This window comes from Tenrec ecaudatus, chromosome 12 (assembly GCF_050624435.1).
Source record: "Tenrec ecaudatus isolate mTenEca1 chromosome 12, mTenEca1.hap1, whole genome shotgun sequence".
In the NCBI taxonomy this organism is placed as follows: Eukaryota; Metazoa; Chordata; class Mammalia; order Afrosoricida; family Tenrecidae; genus Tenrec; species Tenrec ecaudatus.
The window spans coordinates 2,715,862-2,740,123 of NC_134541.1; the positions used below are offsets into that span (position 1 = coordinate 2,715,862).

Genomic DNA, 24,262 nt, shown 5'->3' on the forward strand with positions numbered 1-24,262 from the left:
GGGTGGTGGGGTAGAAAGGGGGAACTGACCACAAGGATCCATATATAACCCCCTCCCTGGGGGATGGACAACAGAAAAGTGGGTGAAGGGAGATGTCAGACAGTGTAAGACATGACAAAATAATATTTAAGTTATCAAGGGTTTGTGAGGGAAGGGGGCAGGGAGTGAAGGTAAAAAATGAACTGATACCAAGTGCTCAAGTAGAAATCAAATGTTTTGAGAATGATGGCAACAAATGTACAAATGTGCTTGACACGGATGGATGGATGGATGGATGGATGGATGGATTGTGATAAGAGTTTTAGGAGCCCCCCCCCCCAGTAAAATGATAAATCAATAAATGGATACTTAATGTAGTGAAAAAGAATCTCACAGCAAATCAGTCCACACAGTAGTACAGAGAGCTCAGTGCAACTTACTTTCATAACTCAGTTAATATACTGAAGGTCTTTCCAACACATGCAGCCACTGTCCCAAGGCCAAAGAAGCAGACAGTAGGAAGACGAGGTGGCATGGCATTGCAAAGGCCAGTGCTGGTGTGAGTCATGGTAGAGCATCACTGTGTAACTCTGCGAGGTGGCTGGCTGGAGGTGCACTGTCTGCAATGGTGGCAAGACAATTGGAGTTGGCCCACAGGCAGCAGCCAAGGCAAGGTGGAGCAGTGCCACAGCATGGCACAGAGATGCGGTCCACATTCAGCTCCGTGAGGTGTTAGAAAGTGCTGCACAGCGATGAGGCAGGTCAATTGGATTAAGCAGCTACTGGTCCAACCAAGGAGAGAGAGAGAGAGAGAGAGAGAGAGAGAGAGAGAGAGAGAGAGAGAGAGAGAGAGAGAGAGAAGCTGGCCTTGAGAGCCATATATCTCGGTTGTACCTCCAAGAGAGATCATCATCAGGCTGTGACAGGCTTAATTCTACCCATAGCTTCTTACAGGCTCCATTTTAGCACAAAAAACGATTACAGATGTCTTCTTCATATATACTCTCTCATACATAAATTATCACTGGATTTGTTTCCCAGGTCAATTAATTCAGCCTAACACACTTAGTGTTTTCAGTTGTCTCATATATGTGAGAGCTTGACTACATGAGGAGGACCAGAGAAGAATTGATTCATTTGAATTAGGTTGTTGGAAAGAAACACTGAAAGCACCTATAAGTCTTCCTCTTCCAGGGATGCTGTGTGGAACATTCAAATGGTTCCGCATCTGGCCTACAATACACCCTCCTAACAAAGCCAGGCTATCTCAAACCCCCGTAATAGAATTGTTCTCTCTTATACAAAGAAGCGAAGCACCCAAATCTGTATGTGGTGGTTACCCAGGCCCACTTTGAGGGGCCCATGCTGTGAGACAAAGTTCTCATGAGGTTGTCGAACATGTCAGCAGACCCTACAGTGGCTGCATGTGTGCAGGACAGGATCAAGTATGTCTTTCTTATTTTGGAGCAGAAAATCATTGTGAAAGTGTAAAAGACACAAGCACAGGGTCAGAAAGCTAAGTAAATACCAATGAAGCTTTGTAATATGAAGCAAATGACTTGTTCTGTGTCACAGTCCAGCTGCAGCAAGGTCCAGGGGTCCCTCAAGATGGGTCACGGCGTCGGCGAGTGGGAGACAGAAAGCACACGACTCAAAGGTTGTGGGTGACTGTTCCAATTTTATTTATGCAAAGCTTCAACTTACATATTCTTTTTCTTGGCTTAAAGCTTATGGCCTGAGGTCATACGTCAGGAAATTCTCAGGCCACAAAACCGTAACAAGTCACATAAATCACATCGTGATTCTTGGTTAAAAATTAGTACATCTTGAAACTAAAACCTTCTAACAATAACAACACACTTTATCCAACTAGGGCACATTGTTCTAACTATGAAATCAAAGCATTAATACATTTCATTATCAATCACAACAATTAGTTGAAAGGCTTTGGCTGTTCTTTCTGTTCCTGCTTGGGCTGTTCCTGTAGGGTTTTCATTTCTTGTTCTTACTTTACCACTAAGTTCCCATAAATTAAACTCCCAAAAGTCTTTCTGTACCAAGGTATGAGTTGCCTCACAATAGGTAGCTTTCCTTCCGTGGTCTTCAAGTTGCCTCACAATAGGTCTTTGTGCCAGTGGACTTCAAACACCATGGAGGCCCTCCTCTTGCTAACCTTTCCATAAAACTTAAACTACTAAAAGGAACTTGTACACTTTCTTTGTTAGCCAGTCTTGTGCCTTTCTTATTTCAAGCCCTCGTGTAAGGTAAATCAGGGCCAGGAACTCTATTTCTCTTTGGGTTATTTCCTGGAGGGAGATACCCACCCCCTATGTGGTAACCAGTATAAGGAAAGGGAAAAAACCATGGGAAGAGGATGATAAACTTTTTTAGAGTCTTGCACAAAAGCTTCCAAAGGAGCCTCTGAGATTTCCGTGGGTTTCGGTTTCAATAGCTCAGCCTGCTCAAGATCTAACATAAATTCCTTAAGGGGGGTTTCTGGCTTCCAGTTTCTAGTTTTAATTATACAATACACTTTGCACGCAGTCAGGACATGGATCTTTCAAAGCCATGGGAAGGGGAGAAACCTCAGCTTCTGGGGAATATTCCTCAGTTGACATCAGTTTCCTAAAAGGGGAAGTGATCACAATTATCAAGAACCAGAGAGCAGCTACAATGATCAATAATGACATCAGGCCAATAATTCCAAAGGTTTTTTTCCCTTTCCTTCTGTGAATGCTCCTCCTCCGTGCGCTGACTTTGTCCAAGGCCCATGGTTGGAAGTGGTCTCGGCAGTTCTGGGTGGGGGAAAAGGAAGAAGCTGGCAGAACAACAAACCTATCTTTGAGGAAGTACAACCAGAATGCTACTTGGATGCAAGAAGAGCAGAACTTTATCTATGGGATGGGTCTAAACAGTGATGAGGACAGCTCAGGAGCAGGCAGTGTTTTGTTCTGCTGTACTATAGTCGCTGTGAGTCACAGCTGACTTGGTGGCACCTAACAACAGTGCCAAAGGATACTCTTATATCTATGAAACTGTTTCTGTGTGTGTGTGTTTGTGTTAACATTTGAAAAAGTGGCTATTTTTGGTTAGGTAACTATAGGTATGCCTATGTAATCACAGAGCTAACAAATAAAACTGCATTGACAAAATTCGAGGTGGCGTTGGCAAATATGACACAAGCACATCACTAAGATAACAGTGTTTTAAGAACCTTTTATAGTTGATGATTTTTGTGCTTTTTTTTCATCTCCCAACAGATTCTAGTGCCAGAAAGCCAGTTGTCATCAGTCAAAGAAGAACCTGTTAATGTGAAAGAATGTGTTAAGCCTCCAAAATATGTTACAAATAATAATCAAGAGCCTCATAAAAATAGTCAGTCTGAGGTAAATAATGGTATCAACTCTTAAAAATCAAATTATTGTTTTATATAAATACAGACAAAAGCACCTCAGATTTATTAATCATGTTAAACCTTAGTGACATTTTAGCATTTTTTTCTAGACCTGTGCAAATAAAAGTAGTGCATTTTAGGGGGTGGTGGTGGTGTGTGTGTGGGTGTGTGTGGGTGTGTGTGTGTAGCTTGGGGTTTGGAGTTATACTTTACACTCATAAATTCCAAATGAAAGATACATAGGAGACTACTATTGCTTTTTTATAGTCTATCTGTTCCATTTTTGCATTTAACTAATGTCAAATAAATATAATGCCATGTTTACTTACATGAGAAAAGAAAATACTAGGTTACTTTGCTTCCTTTTCTCCTTCCTCCAAGGAAGACCTGCTATGGGCCACTTGCAAAGGAAAATGTCTCCGTTTCATTCAGCACACCCACCTGCAGCCCTGGACACTGCTGACCACCCTGACTTCCTTGAGGCCTTTCCTTCCATTGTATTCTTTTAGCATTTTAATTTTCTTCCTACTTTTACCACCTCAGTATGCATTTCACCTCCTACACATAGGTTTGCATTAAAGATGGGTTTGCCTACAGACGTGTCCCGGTTTTCTCAGCATCTCTGTCTCTCCTAGCTTAGGGATTCTGGCATGTGCATAGGTGAGTAAGTCCCCCTCCACTTGCTCTTGACACAGCCTCTTGTAGGGCTTTCCAAATCCTTTATTGAAGTCTGACCTCAAGTGCTTTATCTTTTGCCTCAAAACTGAATTTGCTTCTGTGCTTCAAAAATGCCACCATTCCTGGTTCTGGGGATGTCCTGGATCCCAGTTTCATCTCCAGTGGGTAGAGCCAAGTGCTACTGGTGGTTCTTTTTGCAGCCTCTTCATCTTGCTCCACATACCAAGCACATCTCAGCTGCTGACTTAATAGTTTGTTTTCTGGATTGCTTTAGAATCTTCTTTCCTCCTATCCTCTCTACTCTCGCCTGCATTCCACATGCATGTCTATTCAACAAGTCTGTCTACTCGATAATGTGCCCATACTTTCCCTCCCTTACAGTCCCACGTGTCACTTGAAGCAGCCCTCCTCTGCCTCTCTGCAGTGATGTCTCTGCCCACCTCTGTCTATGGCATCCTCCAAAGCCCCCCGTTCTGCTTACTGACTGCTGCTATGGCGCTTATCAATCGCTCTGAGAGGATGTTGGAGGATAGAAACGTCATTGGAATCACTAACTTGTGTGCACCTAAGTCTCTGAATTCTTGTAGCTACTTATTGCTAAAAAGGCAGTTTAATCCTCAGAAAATGTGAAGTTTTTAAAAATCTATGAAGATAGATAAGAGATCAGATCGAAAATTGTGAAGTTAAGAAACGCAACTTGTGTTTTTATTCAACTTTGCTTATGAAAGTGCATTACAAGTAATCATATTTCACAGTCTTTACATATTCTTTTCAACAGTACTTTTTGTTTTGACCAAACATGAGGGAAAAATCCTATAAGTCACTTGCCCAAAACACATTTATATACATCATATTGCATATCAAAAACCATATATATTTTTGCATGTAATAAAGGCAAAATGTTATGTATGAAAAAGCAGAATATTTAATTTTAAAGAGGATGTGTGATTACTGTGGATACTTATGGTTTTAAGGTGACAGCTCCAAGCAAAATAAAGATATCTGAAGCATCTTTAGTTGTTCCTGCTACAGATAGATACACTGTGAGAAGTCCAGTACTATTAACCAACATTGGTAAGTTCCATGGTCTTAAAATGCTATAATGCTTGTTAGAAATCTTTCAAAGTATGAATTTTTAATTGAGGGGAAGTTTTGGACATCATTTACCTATAAGATAGTTAGGGATGTGAAAAGTAATAGAATATAAACCAAATGTGTCCTGATTTGAAAATGGAAATTTTACCTATTGACATATATTCAGGGTTCAAAATATTAATGGAACTGTTAATGGGAGTAGAAAGCCTATCTTTCTCCCACAGAGCAACTGGTGGTTTTGAACTGCTGAGCATGTCTGGAAAGCACTTCAATGTTGCTAGTTCCCACTGTGTCAGCTTCAGCTATGGTGACTGTGTAGGACAGAGCAAACCATTGTCCATTCCTGGGCCACGGTCATTGGTACACTGTAACCCACTTGTCCAGCTATTGTGTGCTGTCTTCCAATGGAAGCCGCTCATCTTCCAGCACTACAGCAGACAGCCATCTGTTGGGATCCATAAGGTTTTCATTGACTAGCGTCAGAAGGCTAACTTTCACTAGTCAAAAGCGAATGTTAATTTAAAAGGGAAACCCAAAGCTGAAAACTTTATTCGAAAGCAGACTGCCAAGTCTTTCCTAGTCCAGAAGCTCTGCAGAAATCTTTCCACCATTGGTGACCTTGCTGGTATTTGAAATATCTGTGGCCTAGCTTTCAGACTCGCAGCAACATACAAGCCACCACAGCACAGCAAAATGCCAGGTGGGTGGTGTACCACAATAATACTAATAAGTAATTTCAATTAAAACCAACAGAGAGCGTTGCAAAGTCGATTATGGCAGATGTAGTTAGGTTAAAATGTAGTAATTTATCATTCTATCTCCCTTTGGACCTATTTTAAAGTTGTGTTGAGTTGAGTTGTTGTTGTTGTTGTAAGTGTTGGATTAAGCCTCTGATGAACACCTTCTGAATGTAAACCAGGGAGGTGAATAGCTGTGCTCTCCTGCAGAGAGCATGAGAAAGTGGATTACAGTGGATTTACTTAGATTAAAATCACACACCCTGTCTTTTGATCTCCCTTCTGATCCATTTTAAATTTCTTCCAGTTTTAAAATATTTTCCACTTTCTTTTCTATGGAGATTTTTCTGTTTTACTTTATTATTTAACTGTTAGTTTCTTATTGTTTGGTGTTTTTATTTATTTTTCATGCCTTTGAAATTTTTTAATACTTTTTTTGGGGGGGCTCTTACATCTCTTATCACAATCTATATATTCATCCAATGTGTCAAGCACATTTGCACATATGCCGCCATCATCATTTTCAAAGCATTCTCTTCCCACTGAGTCCCCGATATCAGCTCCCCATTTATTTCCCCTTCCTCCCCTGCCCTCCTCAAGAATCCTTAATGAATTATAGATTATTTTCATATCTTACATCATCCTCCGTCACCACTCACCCACTTTTCCGCTGTTTAAGGATTTCTTTTTATGTATGTGAATCTATAGATACAGTAACTGGATTAAAGATGCATTGGGGTGTAGTAGTGAATGTTGTGGGGAAGTAGGAAGCTAATAACAATGAGTACAAGAAAGAAAAATGTTCTAAAATTGATTGTGATGATAATAGCACAACTTGATATGATTGAACTGTTGAATTGTATTATATGTGAATTATATGCTACGTTAGCCTGGGTACTTTAGAGAAACAAATCCACAGAAACTCATATGTATAAGAGAGTGTTTTATATAAAAGGTAAGTAAGTGCACATCAAGAAGACATCCCAACCCAGTGCTGCTCAAATCCACAAGTCCAACATTAACCCATATGTCCAAAATCAATGCACAAAGTCCTCCTCCAGCTCACAAAACACACACAATGACACCAACTGCAGGACGAAAGCTGAGTCAGTGAGCGTGTAAGCATCTCAGCGCTGGCAGGGGTTTCCACACGGCTGCTCCAGCACCCAGGCTGCACCAGGTAGGTCCATGTGGCTTCTCCTCAAGGATGTCTTACAGGAGTGACCCTTGCCAGCTGGAGCAGGGAACTGGCTAAGGCAGCTGCACCCTGGTCCGACCATCACAAAGCAAGAGACCCGAGAACTAGAAAGGCGAGGCTCACTGAGCCATTTATCGCTCCACCTTTCAATTAACCCCACATGTGTTTATCGACCAGGTTGGCACAATAAACTTTATATCGTATGCTTATAAGTTTAAAAAATAACATCAAAACAGAAACCTAATTGGCCTTTGTTCATTTGTTCTCTCTCTCTAGCAACACCAGGAAGAGGGAGAATTAAGCCACCATTGCAAATGATGAGCTCAGCAAAACGACCAGGTGTTTCTCAAATACGTGAAACTCGAGTGAATAATGCTATGCCCCTTAAGTTAAAACCACCTGAAGAACAAATTAGAAGCAACAATACAGACAAAGTAATTTTACTTTGAATATATCTTTAAAATTAATTTTTAATCAAGATGTTATTGAAATATATATTGACGATCTTTATCCTTTTCATGACCCATGGGACAGATATCAGCCATCAACACTTGCAGCCTCTCAAAATTCTTAGGGAGCTGCTACCTCAGTTCTAACCCAGGATGCTGCCTGGCAGGGATATGTATAAAACACATGAGTCTGAAGAAAGTAGCCTCACCCCATAGTCCATTTGGCACATAGGAGTCCTGTCTCAAAATCCACTCTACCTAAAAAAAAGTTTCCTCAATTTCAGTATGCCTTCTATCACTGAAGAGTTCGATAAACAAAAAAGTTAAAGCAGAAATTAAGTTGGTCATGAAAGGGTTGAAGCATTAATTTCATTGTTGTTTCTGCTTTACCTAGATGTCATTTATTGCCTTAAAGAAGAGTAGGGTCCTTCTCCCAATATGATTAACTTAACTGTACTTATGGTATAAGTGATGTACATATCGCATATACTTGTGTATATGCTGCGTTTTTTTCAGTACATTTTTACGCAGTTTTGTGGTAAAATTAGGTGCCTTGGCTAATATTCGGGTCAGCTTATACTCAAGGATATATGGTAATTGGTAGGATAAATGAACTTGCCACCTGGCTTTCAGGAAATACACAAAGTAATGTTTGCTTTGGAGAGGTTCTGGTATAGAAGTGTAAGATATAAATAGGCTCTGTGCTCAACTGTCTCAAAGTCTAACATGTGAATTAGAGAAATGAGTAATTAAAGAAAACAATAAGAACCTTTGGAAGGGGGAGCAATGTCAGGTGCAGGTGCCTAATTCCACAGCTGGGTGACGATCAGAAAACCTTATTTACAGTAATAGGAAGTGAAATGTTAAAAGTTTGTCAAATTGGATCTGGAGAGGGCATTTATTTCTGGTTGTTGAAGAGAGTGTCCTAGGCTGAGTTCTCTAGAAAAGAAAAATTAATGTTTGTGTATTTATATCAATAAAATAACCTACAGTTGTAGAAGTGAGCTAATCAATTCAAATAGCTTCCAAGTCTGTGGGTCATTTGTTAAGTTGGAGGCGTCTCCTGTCTTGATTGGCAGGAATTAGAGGCTGGTGGTTGCAGAGGCAAATGAATCCAAACTCAACACGTTAGATTTAGGACTGAAGAGGTGAATGAATGTAAGGCCAGCAGTCTAATGCAAGCCGCTGATGGCTCCCAGGATCGGCAGGCTATTGGCTCAGTTCCAAAGAGGTCAGTGAGCCAGATGGAGGGTCCTGACCGCAAAAAGAAAAGAAAGCTTTTCCACCTTGTCACTTACATGTAAAGCAGGCAATACCCCCTAGGAAACTTCCTTACAATTGCATCCTGTCTGTAATCTGAGTTGCATCCACCTTAATCTTAATACTGATAGGCTTGTTCATGGCAGAACCTAATATGGAGTTTATTACGCTGTGTTAAGTCACATCATAAGGGATTACCAGGCCTTAACTGCCAAGCCACTGAGAATACTGGTTCAGCCAGGGTGACCCAAAACCTAGGTATCACAGCGTGAATCAGAAGGAAAAGTTTGCTAGGGATCCAGGAGAGGATGAGATACCAGTGGAGTTTGTAGATGAGGAACACCTATCTCCTGTTTTCTCTGAAGCGTGAAATGGGAGGGAGAATGTGTTGAAGATGAGGGTGCAGAGACTTGGAATAGCTACTGAGAGGTCTGGAGAAGACTGGATAAGTTGAAAGTGGGAGGCATTACTGAGGGCCCAGTTTAAATTGAAGACTAAATTTTATGGTATTAGTAAGTGTGTGCAATTTTGTTAAAGCTTAGTGGTGTTGGCAGTTAAAAAGGTAGATGATGGATTTTTAAAAATAATTAAATCATTTTATTGGGGCCTTGTACAACTAACTCATCGCAATCCACACATACATCCGTTGTGTCAAGCACATTTGTACATTTGTTGCCCTCATCATTCTCAAAACATTTTCTTACTACTTGAGCCCTTGGTATCAGCTCCTCATTTTTACACCCTCCCTCCTTGCTCCCCCATCCCCATGAACCCTTGATAATTTATAAATTATAATTATTTTGTCATATCTTACACCATCCGACGTCTCCCTTCACCCATTTCTCCTCTGTCCGTCCCCCAGGGAGGAGGTTATATGTAGTTTTCAATGGCAGAAAGATAAAAGGTATAAGTTTTAAAGATTTACTGGCTAAAATTCAAAGTAGTGATTCAAGAGTCTAGGTAAGGTTTTCTTCAAAGGAGCCAATTTTTCAGTTGTTTGGCATGTTCCAGAATATTGAAGGGGAGGGTAAGTATCCCAGGTGTGGACCTTACTTACAGCCATTGAGACAACCACAGGAACGTCCCCAACATTACCTATTGCTCCTTTCTCAGGGCAGAGAGCCTCAATCTTGCAGACACAGAAGGGGTGTGGGGCACACACCTTAGACCAGAGGGTACATTTTACTGATAGTAATGGCAGATTTATTTCTTTTCGTTTTAAACCTGAGTTAAGTAGGTCGATGTGGTAAGTGGGAAACGTGCTTCAAGCAAGAAGTTTTTTGTACAATAAGCAAAAGTAAAGTGATCAGAATAGATGAAGGCTCTGAAGGCCACAGTGACAGCGCAGGGAGATTATAAAAATCCAAACAGTTGTACTAGCTATGGATAGGGTCAGAAAATAAGCACAGAATCTCCTCATCTGCAGAGAAAGTTGTGTGTGTATGTGTGTGTGTAGTCTTCTATAATGGGGATAATGTTTATGAAACAGTCAAATATTGTCCATCTTACTAGCAAGGTGATTTTATTTTCGAACTTTTAAACCTTAATACTGTAACTTTAAAAAGTTATTTCCCTATGATGCCTTAATTCAGGTTTATATTACATTTTATATATTTATGTTTATAGCCCATGAACACTGCCAAAGTTATGGAAAACAAGGAAAATGAATTTCTGAACCCAAACTTTAGTAAGTACTTCTTGGTCTACACTTGGTACAACTTTTTAAAGTATATACTTTTCTCTGCTTAATTTTAACTTCATCAGCTTTCATTGACAAGAAAGATTGACAATGTGTTCAGCATTGTGCAAGGTACTTTCTTTGTGGCTCCAAGAAGAATGAGTCATAGTCTATCCCGAGTCCAGATTGATGAATCCCTTCATCCCAATACGTACACTTTTATAGACGTCCGTGCCAACCTGTCCCATTCTACCAACCGCCCACTAAAGGAAAGTCCACGATTTTTGTTTTATTTAGATGAACTCCAGGATCCCGCCTCTGATTCACAAGCAATGGTAAAGATAGATGAACCTGTGTAAGTATGCAAAAACCCACCCAATCATTTATCATTGTATTTTTAGATGCAATAGATTTAAATGAAGAGGCCTGTATATTTTTAGAATAGAGTGTTGGTTATAACTTCAATCTTCTCTCAAGCATTATTATGATTGTGCAATGAGAATGAGAGCATATGGTGTTCCTGTCAACCAGTTGAACTCATCAAAGGCAAACACATGAAGTGGATGCAATGTTTTACATAGTAAAGGGAATGAGCAGATATTTAATGTCATTCAAATACACAGTATGTAATAGGGTCTGTGAGGCATATACAGGTGGATAACAAGGTGTAGTGGCAGCAATGGTAGTATCTTCTAATCTATAATCTGGTCAATTACAGGATACATTTTGACTTTCTTCATGTTCATACTTGACTCAATAAAGTTAGTAAGCACTGGGTGGGAGGGAAGAAAAGAAGCTGATACTAAAGGCTCAAGTAGAAATAAAAGGTTTTAAAAATGGTGATGGCAACATATGTACAAATGTGTTTGATACAACTGATGTAAGGATTGTTAGAAGTTCTGTAAGAGCCCCCTATAAAATGATTTATAAAAAAGTAAACATTAAATTAAAAAATAAAAGCTAAGAACATATGTCAGAGTCAGAGGCTAATGTTTGGTAACGTATCAAGTAAATGAAATTCTTTTCTAGATTACCTGCTGCTTTACACGGCATCCGTATAAACACTGCTCATTCCAACTGGGCATGCTGGACACCTATAAAAAACATCGCACTTGTCATTAACCAGAGAGAAACTACTTCATCAAAAGTTCCAGCTCATCACGGTGAAACATTGTTTTATCTGTATGTAATAATAGTTCAGGAGCCCTTATGGTATAGTGGTTATGCATTGGGTAGCAATCCTTAAGGTCGACAGTTCAAACCCACCAGCAGCTCTGAGGGAGAAAGACTAGACTTCTCACTTCCATAAACGGTTGTAGTCTTGGTGCGGTGGTTATTTGTTCTGTTGACTCTGTCTTAGTTTTTGTGTAGATTCTACATGATCACTATTACGTATTGTAGAATTCCCATTCTTGGCAATGCTTATCTATATTTTGTTAGGAGCTAAAAAGATGAATGCCTTTACATAGTCAATAAAATACAAGCAAACATCAACAGTTGTAGTCTTGGAAACTCACAGGGGCAGTTCTACCATGTCTTACATGGTTGCTTTGAGTCAGTACTGACTTGATGGCAGTGAGGGGTTTTATTGTTTTGTCTTTTGTTTGTGTTTTTTTGAGTAAAAGGTCATTTCCTCAACTGTCTTACATTTTAGATTTTAAGAAATTAGACATGTTTTTAAATATACTAAGAATTTATTTTCCCACTAGATTATGTTGTCCACAAAAAACCTCCTAGACAAAAGTCAGCCTCTTCAACATCTGATGATAATTTTGAAGAAACTGAAAAGATGCAAAGTACAAAAGAGCCAGCAGTGAATAACACAGTAAACCAAATGCAAGTCGAAATTTGTAAAAGAAGCTGTCAACAACAACTAAAGCATTCTCCACACGTGGATGAGAAAAATACTCAACAAACAAAGCAGAGTGATTGGCGCATTGAATCTGAAACGACGTTTAAATCAGTGCTGCACAATAATAATACAGTTGAAAAATCTCTGATCTACAGGGAAAAACTAATATTGTCAAAAGACATCAGTACTACTGTTTGTGACAAAAACTCTTCTAGAAACAATGTGCAAAGTCATAGGAAATCGGGGAAAAAACTGACTTCTGACCTTAATTTCTGTGATTTAAAACAGAAAAAAAAGGTGAGCTTCAGTGTTTTGATTTCTGCAGACCCATAATATACTTAATAGCATAAAGAAGTGGGAGAAAGCTAGTTGGATTGTACTGCCCACTACCATTTGCAATACTGTGCTTTTGAATCCAGTATCTGGGCTCAGAAGTGTCTCTCCGCATCTCCTCACTCAGCCCCCTTGTCCAGCCCTGGTGGCAGCGTGCTTGGCAGAGAGGCAGGGGCTCTTCAACAGGGACAGGTAAGAGGAATCTCAGGCTCCCAGGCACCTTTCTCTGGAGTCGTCGTCCTGGGCCCTCTCTCGTGGTACTTTCTAGTCCAGAGTACTTCCTGCAGTCAGGACTCTGCCTCTGTTCTCTGCCTGGCCTAGCACAGCTTCATACACAGTGGCAGTGCAAGCAGTTCTTGCATGAACGTCATGGACCATGGTGAGGCTTTTCGAGACAGGATGCAAATCGGGAGGAGACCGTCTTTGTAGGACATCACCTCTTACTATGACAACAGCTCCCATCGTTTTTCTGTCATTGCTATCAAGGTGCAGATTTAAAAATAAAATCAGTATCTTTCCACTACCAAATGTAATTTGATTTTTACTCTTCCTAAGAGAAGAGTCAATCCCTGGTGGCACAGTGGGGTAAGCATAGGACTGCTGACCCAAAGGCCAGGGATTCTAACCCACTAGCTGCTCTGCATAAGATGAGCCAGTCTGCTGCTGTAAGGATTGCAGCCTCAGAGACCCTGTGGAGCAACTCTTCTCAGCCCTGCACAGTTTCCCTGAGTTAACATCACAATAGGCTTTCATTTGCATTTATCTTCTAGGGAATTGTTTGTTTCCTGTGAGGTGTGGTGTAGCTGTGCCAGAACGCTCTCACAGGTTGTGTGCTGGGCAATGGTTTGCATGCCTAACCAATCCGAGGTGTACCAACAATTTCTGATCCATATTATTGCCCTTTGTGGGTATACATAGAGCTAGAACTTTATTAAATCATCTTTTTAGCTTTTTTTTCCCCTCTGAAGGTTAACTGCTAGATTTTTACATAAGTAACTTAAAACTTTCAGAGAGAAAATTCAAAAGGGACAGGATTTACTAATGCAGCACAATCCCTGATAAACCAAATTAATAAACGATACAAAGCAAAGGAAGGCATAAAATCCACCAGAAAATTAAAGGGATCTCTGGTTAACAGGTATGTTCTTAAATTTTATATATGAAATTTTCTGTCACATATAACAAATTTATGTACTGTAAATAAAGTTAGTCGTTTTGCCATATTTAAATATGGTATCTTCCCAATGGAAAATGCACATCATTCCTAGTTATATTACTTGTTGCAGTTTAAGTTACTTGGGAAGGGAACTAAATCTGAAATTCTAGGTTGGCCATTCTAGTGTCAGATCATGTTTCACAGAGTACCATATTTATATAGCCTACCATTTCATAAATAATCAGCTTTGTAGACATTTTAGAATTGTACTGAGTATAGTCATGGCAAAATGAAATGTATTATTGCATAATGAAATTTAAATGAGCTGAACTGTTATTTTTACATACTATAATACATATTCCTCATATGTGATATTTCTGTCAGTTATTTTCTCAATGAAAAAATGTCTGTTTATAAGCTGCCGTGTAATTCAGGTTTAAATTAATTCTGGCCTTTTGTATGGCAAGAAAAAAATTACTCTCATAAAAGAACTATTTGTTTGGCACCTCCTGCCACACATAGATAATTCAGCTTAGAACTAATGGTTACAAATTCTGTTGCAAAAATGTCAAAGTAGTACTATCTTTTTTTGATAATTAGGCCATGCCAAATTTCGATTTAGACCAAAATATGTTACCCTTTATCTAAAACAGCTTATATTTAAAATGTTCTGATATTTAATTGCTTTTAAAATTTTTGACAAATCCTTTTTGATTGTGGTTTTTCAAACAGATCAGATCTACAACTCAGTAAGGTATGTTTCATTTATTTTACTGCATTATAAACTAAATGATACTAGACTGTAAACAGTAAAATAGAACAGTAGGCTGCAACTAGATTTGATATTTTCAAATATTGACAAATGGATTACAACAACCTGTAAGTTAAGTGGCAAAATTTATTTTTTCTCTTTTTAATGAAATCATTTTATTGGGGGGCGCTCTTAGCAGCTCTTATAGCAACCCATACATCAATTGTATCAAACATATTCGTACGTATGTTGCCATCATTTTCAAAACACATTCTTTATACTTGAGCCTTTGGTTTCAGCTCCTCCTTTTTCCTTCTCTCCCTCGCCCTCTGCCTTCATGAACCTTGATACATTACAAAGTATTATCTTCATGTCTTATACCATCTGCTGTCTCCCACATTCCGCTGTTCGTCCTGTGGGGTGCTGGTGGCGGTGTGTGTGTTTATGATGCAACCCCCATTGTTGCTGAGGGGTTCATTTGTCCTGTTTCTCTGTGTTGAGAGCTCTTATTTGTATCCTTGTGCATGCTGTGGTCTAGCCGAGTTTGTAAGGTAGAACTGGGGTCATGAAAGTTGGAGGAAGGAAGCATTAAAGAACTAGAGGGGTGTTGTGTTTCGTCAGTGCTATACTGCATCCTGGCTTACTCATTCTTTCCTTGTGATCCTTCTGTGAGGGTCCATCCAATTGTCTGAAGGTGGGCTTTGGGTCTCCCCTCCGTCCCCCTTTGTTCGCATGGTTATGATTATTTGGGGCCTTCTGATGCCTGATACCTGATCTCGTTGACACCTCATGATCACAGACTCTAGTGTTCTTCTTCCATGCGGGCTTTGTTGCTTCCCTGCTAGATGGCCACTTGTTTAACTTCAAGCCTTTAAGACCCCAGATGCTAAATCTTTTAATAGCTGGGCACCATCAGCTTTCATTTACCACATTTGCTTATGCACCCATTTTGACTTCAGAGATCATGTCTGGAAGGTGAGCGTCACAGAATGCCAGGTTATCTTGCACTGAGGAAGTACCTGAGTAGAGGTCCTATGTCCATCTGATGCCTTAGTACTTAAGTATATGTGCATAGACTTATATCCTCTATCATTATATATTGCCATATTTACATGTGTACGTGCCTATATTTATTCCTCTGTAAATGTCTTGCCGCCTAATTCTTTCCTTCTTTTTACTTATTGTGAGTTTTCTTTTATGCACATGTCCTGATAGTGGATTTTTGTCTAACTGATCTCAACTCTCCTGGCCCATCCGGTCCGTTGGAAGTCATCTAGGATTCTGTTAAAAATATTAACTCTTCATCCAGCTTAAAACACTAGTCACCTTTGATGTACTCCTCGCCATTGCTTCTCATCTCAACTTATTGCTAAAAAATAGAAATTCCCAAATCACTGCCATCAAGTCATTCTGACTCATGGCGACTCTTTAGGACATAGTAGTAGTATCCCTGTGGGTTTCTGAGACTTTATCTCTTTATAAAAACCTCATTTTTCTTCTCTGGAGTGGTTTGTGGTTTTGAACTGCCAACCTTGTGGTTGGCAGCCCAACTTGTATGTAGACAGGGCTACCTCTATTTGTAAATGCCTCTCAAATCTTACCCCCTCCTTGTCTATGCCAAGGAATATTGGTTCCTGAGACATGCCTGGTTTCGCTGGAACATGGTAACCTGAGGTTCTCTGAAGTGTCTTCCCTATCAAAGTTCCTGTGTATCCTTTCTTCTTTCCTCTGTAAAGCACTCTGGACAGAGTGAGACAGGTGTTTTCACCCTCTCTTCAGATAGTCAAAGCTTTATTTTATCTTTGCTCACCCTGTCTTTAATTCTACATTCTCTCTGAAAACTGTGTTGTCCCCAAACAGAAACAGGTAACAGGTCTGAGTCTGAATGATAACATCTTTGTATTTTTCTTTTTAAAAATATCCTCAGTATCGAACACTTTTGGAGTAAAACTGTGTTGAATTATCTTTGTATCCTTCATAACACCTAGAATACCAAGGAAGAATTGAACATAAACAACTAAACACTGGTCAAAATCATGTTGCAAAGAAGCAGATAAGTGATCAGAGGAATAATATGTTGAGAAATGCACTTTGTAGTCTAATGCAAATCTATATGAAATAGACCCAAAAAAGTAAAGATGGAGCACAAATGAATGTTTTAGGTTTTAGTATTCCCAACTTCTTATATGTTAAAATAAGGCATTTCTGAGAGGCTAAGTGAGCCCTGGTAGTGTAGTGGGTCACCCTTCGAGCTGACACCTGCAATGTCAGCAGTTTGAATCTGTCTTCTGCTCCGACAAGAAAGGTGATGCTGTCAGCTCTCATGTACATTTACCGCCTCGGAAACCAACAGAGCTGTTCTACTCTGCCTGTAGTGTCACTTTGAGTTAGAATTGATGTGATGAGAGTGGGTAGGTGGGCTCAGAATATTAGCTGCAAACTCAAAGGTTGGCAGTTTGAATCCACTGGCTGCTCCTTAGAAGAAAGACGAGTCTGTTTTCTCTAAAGTCTCGTACCTCAGAAGCCCTATGGAGCAATTATTTTTTTTAAATCATTTTATTGGGGGCTCGTACAATTCTTATCACAAGCCACACATACATCCATTGTGTCAAGAACATATGTACATTTGTTGCCATCATTCTCAAAACATTTGCTTTCTACTTGAGCCCTTAATATCAGCTCCTCATTTTCCCCCTCTCTCCACTCTCATGAACCCTTGATAATTTATAAATTATTATTTTGTCATATCTTACACTGTCTTACGTCTCCCTTCACCCACTTTTCTGTTGTCCATCCCCCAGGGAGGAGGTTATATGTAGTCCTTGTAATCGGTTCCCCCTTTCTACCCCACCTTCCCTCCACCCACCAGGTATCACCACTCTCACCAATGATCCTGAAGGGGTCATCTGTTCTGGATTCCCTGTGTTTCCAGTTCCTGTCTGTATCAATGTACATCCTCTAGTCTCACCAGATTTGTAAGGTAGAATTAGGATCATGATAGTGGGGGGAGGAAGCATTTAAGAACTAGAGGAAAGTTGTATGTTTCATCATTGCTTCCCTAAACCCTGACTGGCGCATCTCCTTCCTGTGACCCTTCTGTAAGGGGGTGTCCCTTGCCTACAGATAGGCTTTGGGTCTCTATTCTGTGCTCACTCTCATTTACAATGATATGGTTTTTTGTTCTTTGATGCCTGATACCTGATCCCTTTGACACCTCGTGGTCACACAGGCTGGTGTGCTTCTTCCATGGGGGCTTTGTTGCTTCTGAGCTAGATGACCACTTGTTTACCTGCAAGCCTTTAAGACATCAGACACTATATCTTTTGATAGCCACGCACCATCAGCTTTCTTCACATTTGCTTATGCACACATTTATTAGGAAGGTGTTCTGCCCAGTTTTATAAGGTCGCAATGAGCTTGAATCAACTTAATGGCAGTGGGTTTGGTTTTGAGGTGATATATTAATGTGTTGTTTGTGATCAGTACTATTGCACTAATATTTGGTATTTACAGATAAGTTTATTTAGTAAAGCATTAATTTATTTAAGTTTATTATATCACTGTTTTTTGATCTGGTTAAATATATTTGAGGTGTAGATTATATATGAATAAAATTCCACATACTTTTTGATAAATTTCCAACTCTCACATGAGATGTTACATAAATTCAAACCTCCAAAAATATTTCTTCTGAAGTATGTAAGCAAATGAGTACCCCAAAATTGAAAATGGAAGTGTATTTGCTTTGTGATTCTAGAATTTCTGCTTAGAGAATGTCAGTGAGAATGACATTTATCTGTGTACAACGATGTTAGTACAGGTATATGTCACTTAACATGTACTCTCTGGCCTGTGAAAGTAGGACCTTATGTGAACACCATGTTAAATTAAAATCTTGTGGGAGCCCCTTTCTGGCTATGCTTCATACACTGCTATGAGTACAGCACTATGACCCAGGTAGTCACCAGGAGTCAGAATCCATGGTAGGCCTGCTGGTTTAAGGCTGTCTGTGGAAACCAGCTGTGGATGAAGCAGTGTGGTGGGTGAAAAGCTAGAAACCAGTGACGAGGGACAGGATCACACTCAGGCCTAGTCCTGTTGCTCTGCTCACCTGAGCAGCAAGAGCAACCTGGGCCCCGCTCCTCGGTTGCTGCTCTGCAGAGAGCCCAAGAGCCTGACCCATGCTTTCAGCCTCATCTGCACAACAGCTGAGAGCCAGTGCTGCAAGTGTCTTTAAAACTAAACCAAATCCCTTTCTAAAAAAGCCCTAAGGTGACCACAGATTTATATATGGCCCAAGCCTAAATGGGCGTTAAGCATTGCATACCTGAAAATGATGAAAAGGATTTTAAATTTTTTATTTGCATTCTATAACACTTTCAATCATATTTCAGATATTAGACTCTCAAATGTTAAAAAACAGATAACTTATCAGAAACAGTTGAAATACATATGAAATATTAATTGCATATGTTATTTGTCAAGTAGTCATAAATGTTTAATGGTTTTATGTGAACCTCTTTTGTGTTTAGGAAAAGGTTCAGAAAAAAAGTTTTAGACAACTGAAGACTACTATTGTTAATGTTACTTCTGAATGCCCATTGTAAGTAATTTTTTTATGAATCTGCTTTTCTCATACATATTTGAAGAGACTGTGGCACAGTGGAGGTAATGCTTTTCTTCATTTTCACAGGAATGATGTTTACAATTTTAATTTGAATGGAGCCGAGGAACCAGTTATAAAACTTGGAGTAAGCTAGAAATCAAGTTATTTTGTATTTAGTTACTGAATAGTATTTTTGTTTACTGTGTAGTTCTTAAAGTATACATTTATATTTCTCTTATAGTCATGTTTCAGTCTTTCAATACATAGTAGTGTATTTGGTTAACTTGCCTTGTCATATTTCTTTGGAATGAGGTAGAGAAAAATGTGTAATTGTGGGGGAGACACTTCACTCAGAGAAGTTTATGAAGGGAAACCCTTTTTTGTTGAAATAAATGTTAAAGAATTATTCTATTTTGTTTCTAGTATATTTCATAGAATAGATTTCTTCAATACAGCACCACTTTAATATATTTTAAGAATCACAATTTTACTGTCAACATTTTTATCCCATAGATAGAAACTAGATTTTGTTAACTTATTTAGGTTTTTATATCCCTTATTTTGACACTAAGCTTGTTTTCTGTTTAACGTTTATTTGCATCATAGGTCCAGGAATTCCAAGCTACAACTAGAGAAGCCTGTGTGGATAATTCAATAAAATTGTAAGTATTTTAATAATAATAAATTCCAATTAAGATGCACATATTTCTTATTTCTTAAATAGTTCATCACAGTCTGTCTGATCACTTGTACCATTTGAGAAGAGTGGTTAAAAGTACTGCTGCCTTTATGCTTCCTGTTAGTTTAGGGTGTATTTCTAAGGTTACTTAATATGCTGACTTTTGCACTGTTGATGTCACGTTTTAGTTCATAAATCTGAAAGGGTTTGCTCATCCCTTAATCCAGTCTCATGATTTTATAAATAACTAATGCCAGGGAGGATCAGTGATTTGGCTAGAACTCTACAGCTAATTAGTGAGTGTCAGGCAGAAACATAAGTCTAATTATCTAGTATATGGTACCTAACATCAATATAAAGGTATCTTAAAAGTGTAATAATACTTTTTGTTTAAGGGTAGACTTCAGTAACAAGGCTGACCGTGAACCTTCTCTCAAAACAAAAGAAAAAAGAGTAAGTTATAGTAGCCAAATATGTCTACTAAGAACAGTATTTCTTTTTAATCACATTTTAATGCCAAAGATGATCATGAACTTGAAGACAGATTTGGGTCCTTTTCCCCTCTGGAGTCTCAGTGGGTTCTATGTTGGGTTGCAAAATGCAAGTTCAGATTTTAGAACCAGAGCCACGGCCACAGGAGAGAGATGAGGGTTTACAGCCTTACAACCCTACGGGGTCGGGGTGAGGTGGGGGGGGGGGCACTTCTACCCTGTCCTGTATGGTTGCTGTGAGTCCCATAGGACTCAGCGGCAGGGAGTTTATGAGATGAACCATGCTCCCCTTTTGGGCTCTGCACAATGGTTAGTCATTGGCAAAGGAAGGCCTGGCGATCTACTTCCCAAAGCTGCCACTGCTCTGCCCAGGGAGTCACCAGGTGTCAGAATCCTCCCAGTGTAAGGCTGTCTGCAGGAATCAGCTGTTCTGATTTAACTTTTATTTTGTAATACAAATCTCCATCTCTAAGTCAATTTTTTATGGATTAGAAGGTTAAAAATGAGAGGTTGGTGCTTCTGGTTTGGGCTTAGTACACCTTGCAAGGCATATAATGTGTATTTTATTTATTACAAGAGACTAAACTTTTACAGGTAGCAGACCATGGAAAGCAGCATCTCTTTAGTGATAGTGAAACAGATTACTGGTGTGATGACGATATCAGCTGGTTAAGAGAACCAAAATCAAAACCACAGCTACTAGACTACAGCAGAAGTGGAAATGTGAAGAGACAGAAAAGGGGGAAAACAAGTAAGTAGCATTTTCAAGAAATGCCCACTGCACATGACAATCTCATATTACATGCTTTGTTAAAAGTAGATTTTTGTATATAAACAGTGTTTATAGCTCAATCCTTATAAATAGAACACAAAGCAGTTGTCTTGTTTGGGGATTCTGGTTCTATTTTGTAATGAAAATAATGAGCTTTATTATTTAGATCTTCAAAGCACAATATATATATATATATATATGTGTATATATGTATGCTTTCTCATAATCATCCTTTGTTTATTACCTACTCTTAGCATTTGTCATTTAGTTAATTAGTAATACTGAACAATGTATTAAGTATTCATGAAACTACTGCCCTAAACCAAAACCATGATTTGGACACTAATATACATCTAACTAAGCATCCACATAAGTAGTATGTGGATCTGCCATACCCAAGTTTGAAAATGCATGTATGTATTACGTAGAGGTTTCAAAAAGTTCATGGAATTATCTTTTCATTCCGTTTTTCCAAAACCTTTTTGAAGTTCTCTCATATTACATATGCAAACCTGTTAGGAATGCATATAAATGCATTAAGAATATACCAAAAGTAAAGTGTTTGTTAATCCAGCATATGTATAATCTGGTGCCACTGAGGACATGAATTCTTTGTGCAGCCATCCCCAGTGCCATGACCATACACAGATACTCTCTTCCGAGCCAATGTCTTCCTTTTCTCCCCTCCTTGCAGCCAGGGGATGGCTGAAAAACTTGGGTCTCTATGCATTTACCAAGGTATTTCATAGAAGGGTGTCACATAAGATTTAACCTTCTGTGATTGAAAGCTGTTTTGTTTTTTTTATATTTTCCCCTAAGTTCTCCAGACAACATTTTCCCAATATACATTTCTACTTTTTCTTTGTGGTAGTGAATCTATACGTATGGCCTCACTAGCTTAACATCAATTTCACTGTTTACTGATGCACAAAGATTTTATATAGTCTATTTCAAAAGGAAGATTTAGGGTAACCCTGAGCATTTCAACTAAAATTCTAAATGGGAACCAGCTATGATTTTCATTGAGGACAGAAAGAACCAGTAGTAACATATATGTGATGAGAATAGATGACAGATTAAAAATAAGTAAAAATAGTGGAGAGAGAAATAGACCATCAAATATAAAAGGGGCAGAAGTATGGTGTAGCACAGCGGCTAGACGGTGTACAGTAATTAAAGTCTTTGGAATCTAGATGACGTGTGTGACAAGGCAGTGACTGGGGAGGGTGTACTCAGCAGCAGTGGGGTAACTAATGGGAGTCGGAGAGGTCTTCAAGGAGCTCAATGATCTAGAGGGAAGATGGAGCACCTTTAAAACAAAGGGAAAGATTAGAACGTGTTGTAAATACTTTTGCTTTTCTTTCCTGGCTTGATAACCCCATTTCTTAGGCTTCAAAGACTATGTCGAAAACATTTTGTTTGAAATGCAGAAGGAACAGAGACCAAAGCTATACTTCACAGTGTGGATTTATGTGATATCTTTTATAAAGTTTGTTGTATTGCTTAAGGATGATATATATATATATGGAATGCAACGTTACTTTTAGAGGAAGTGAATGAAAAACAAAAATTTCAGGACAGTCTTACCTTGTGTGCGGGCACAGGCAGGGGTCAGGGGTATGAGAGAGTACACGGAAGTAGATGTGGTGTTGCTCATAATCTAGTTCACAGATGTTAACTCTAACTTTTTGTCTGTTTAACGTTTTACAATATAAAGGAAATTGGTCAGTGATAGCATACCAAACATCATATAAGTAAAGATGTGATCTTGTTTTTACTTCTGTATGCAGAGGTGCACTAATAAACCTTAATGCCAACTCTTATCTGAAAAGTTAAACTTTATTTTTCTAATTTACAGGATCATTCTTAGAAACAGAACCACCAAGATATAAGAAAGTAATGGTAAGTTCACAATTCCTTTAACATTATCATTAACAGTTGTTGCTTACAATCGTTTCTGCCTCTGTATACTTTCTCACACTTTTCATCATTTTAAATCAGGCTAACCTTATTTGGAAACTACTTTATTCTATGGCCATAGATTTTATGTCTCATTAGTGATTTCCTGTACTAAGGGTGAAAAGGAGGTAAAGAAGAGATTTGAAATGGGATGATACAAAGTCGGCTGGTTATTAGACATCGTCTCTCATTTACTTGTCTTGTCGCAGTGCCATTTTATATTCGTGGTGTCCCAAACATTGGTTAAATAATATTAAGGTATTTTTCCTCTTAAAGACACCCGGAAAAAACACCACTGGAAAGTTACATGACACAGTTCCAGATGGACGAACCAGACTTCCACGAAGAGCAGCAAAAATGAAAATAAATTATAAAGATCTCTCAAATTCAGACTCGGAGAGTGAAGCAGAATTGTCATCTAAAGAGAAAATGCCAGTAAAGGTAAACAGATACAATAAGTGTATAGCGTAGGATCATAAAAATATAAATACATTGTCACTTTTTAGACCACCTACAGGAGAAAATGTATAGACAAATTCTAAAATTTGATCCTTAGGCAATATAAATGCTAAATTGTGTGATCCCATATATACTTGAGTATAAGCTGACCCAAACATCAGCCGAGGCACCTAATTTTACCATAAAAAATGTATTAATTTGTGCTGAAAAGCTCATTTGACTATTAGTATATATCCCCAACCACCTATTCCTGAAAGGCTTTAATCAGTATAAAATAATATTGTATTTATGAGGTGCCAGGTGCTGCTTTAAGCACTTTATGGATTTAATTTTTATATTCTCATAAGCACTGAAGTGAGGAAGACTATTACAAATGAGAACCTTGAGCTTAAAGAGGCGAAGGAACTTGTCTGTGGTCATGTAGTTCTGGATGGGAGCGTTTGGGACTCAGCCAGTATATCTGATTACTACACAAATTATAAATCTCCACGTGTTCAACGTATTTCTACATATTCTGTCGGTTTAAACTTACCTTACAGACAGGTAAACCTCCCCACACCACCCTCCCCTATTCAAAGAAAACTCTGACCAACATTCCAAGAAAGAAAATGTTTTTGCAAAGTGTACTTCTCTTCCCTAGTAAGTACCCAGAACCTACACTCTGCTCCTCTCAAGCCCTTGAGCCTCTCATTGAACCTTAAGATCTAGGAAAGCTCTGGTTTCCGATACTTGCCAC

General features: G+C 38.9%; 1 protein-coding gene across 1 annotated transcript in view; it reads left to right on the forward strand.

The window, feature by feature from the left end:
- Window positions 1–24,262, forward strand: part of SYCP2 (synaptonemal complex protein 2) — a 77,283-nt gene that overhangs the window by 33,928 nt on the left and 19,093 nt on the right. The window contains exons 16-29 of the mRNA XM_075527682.1: window positions 3,240–3,365; window positions 5,026–5,125; window positions 7,358–7,515; window positions 10,417–10,477; window positions 10,766–10,823; window positions 11,498–11,631; window positions 12,178–12,617; window positions 13,664–13,790; window positions 14,526–14,563; window positions 19,093–19,163; window positions 19,254–19,311; window positions 19,773–19,828; window positions 20,241–20,308; window positions 20,938–21,087. Coding sequence (XP_075383797.1) covers window positions 3,240–3,365; window positions 5,026–5,125; window positions 7,358–7,515; window positions 10,417–10,477; window positions 10,766–10,823; window positions 11,498–11,631; window positions 12,178–12,617; window positions 13,664–13,790; window positions 14,526–14,563; window positions 19,093–19,163; window positions 19,254–19,311; window positions 19,773–19,828; window positions 20,241–20,308; window positions 20,938–21,087 — 1,645 coding nt within the window. The remainder of the gene's footprint in view (window positions 1–3,239; window positions 3,366–5,025; window positions 5,126–7,357; window positions 7,516–10,416; window positions 10,478–10,765; window positions 10,824–11,497; window positions 11,632–12,177; window positions 12,618–13,663; window positions 13,791–14,525; window positions 14,564–19,092; window positions 19,164–19,253; window positions 19,312–19,772; window positions 19,829–20,240; window positions 20,309–20,937; window positions 21,088–24,262) is intronic.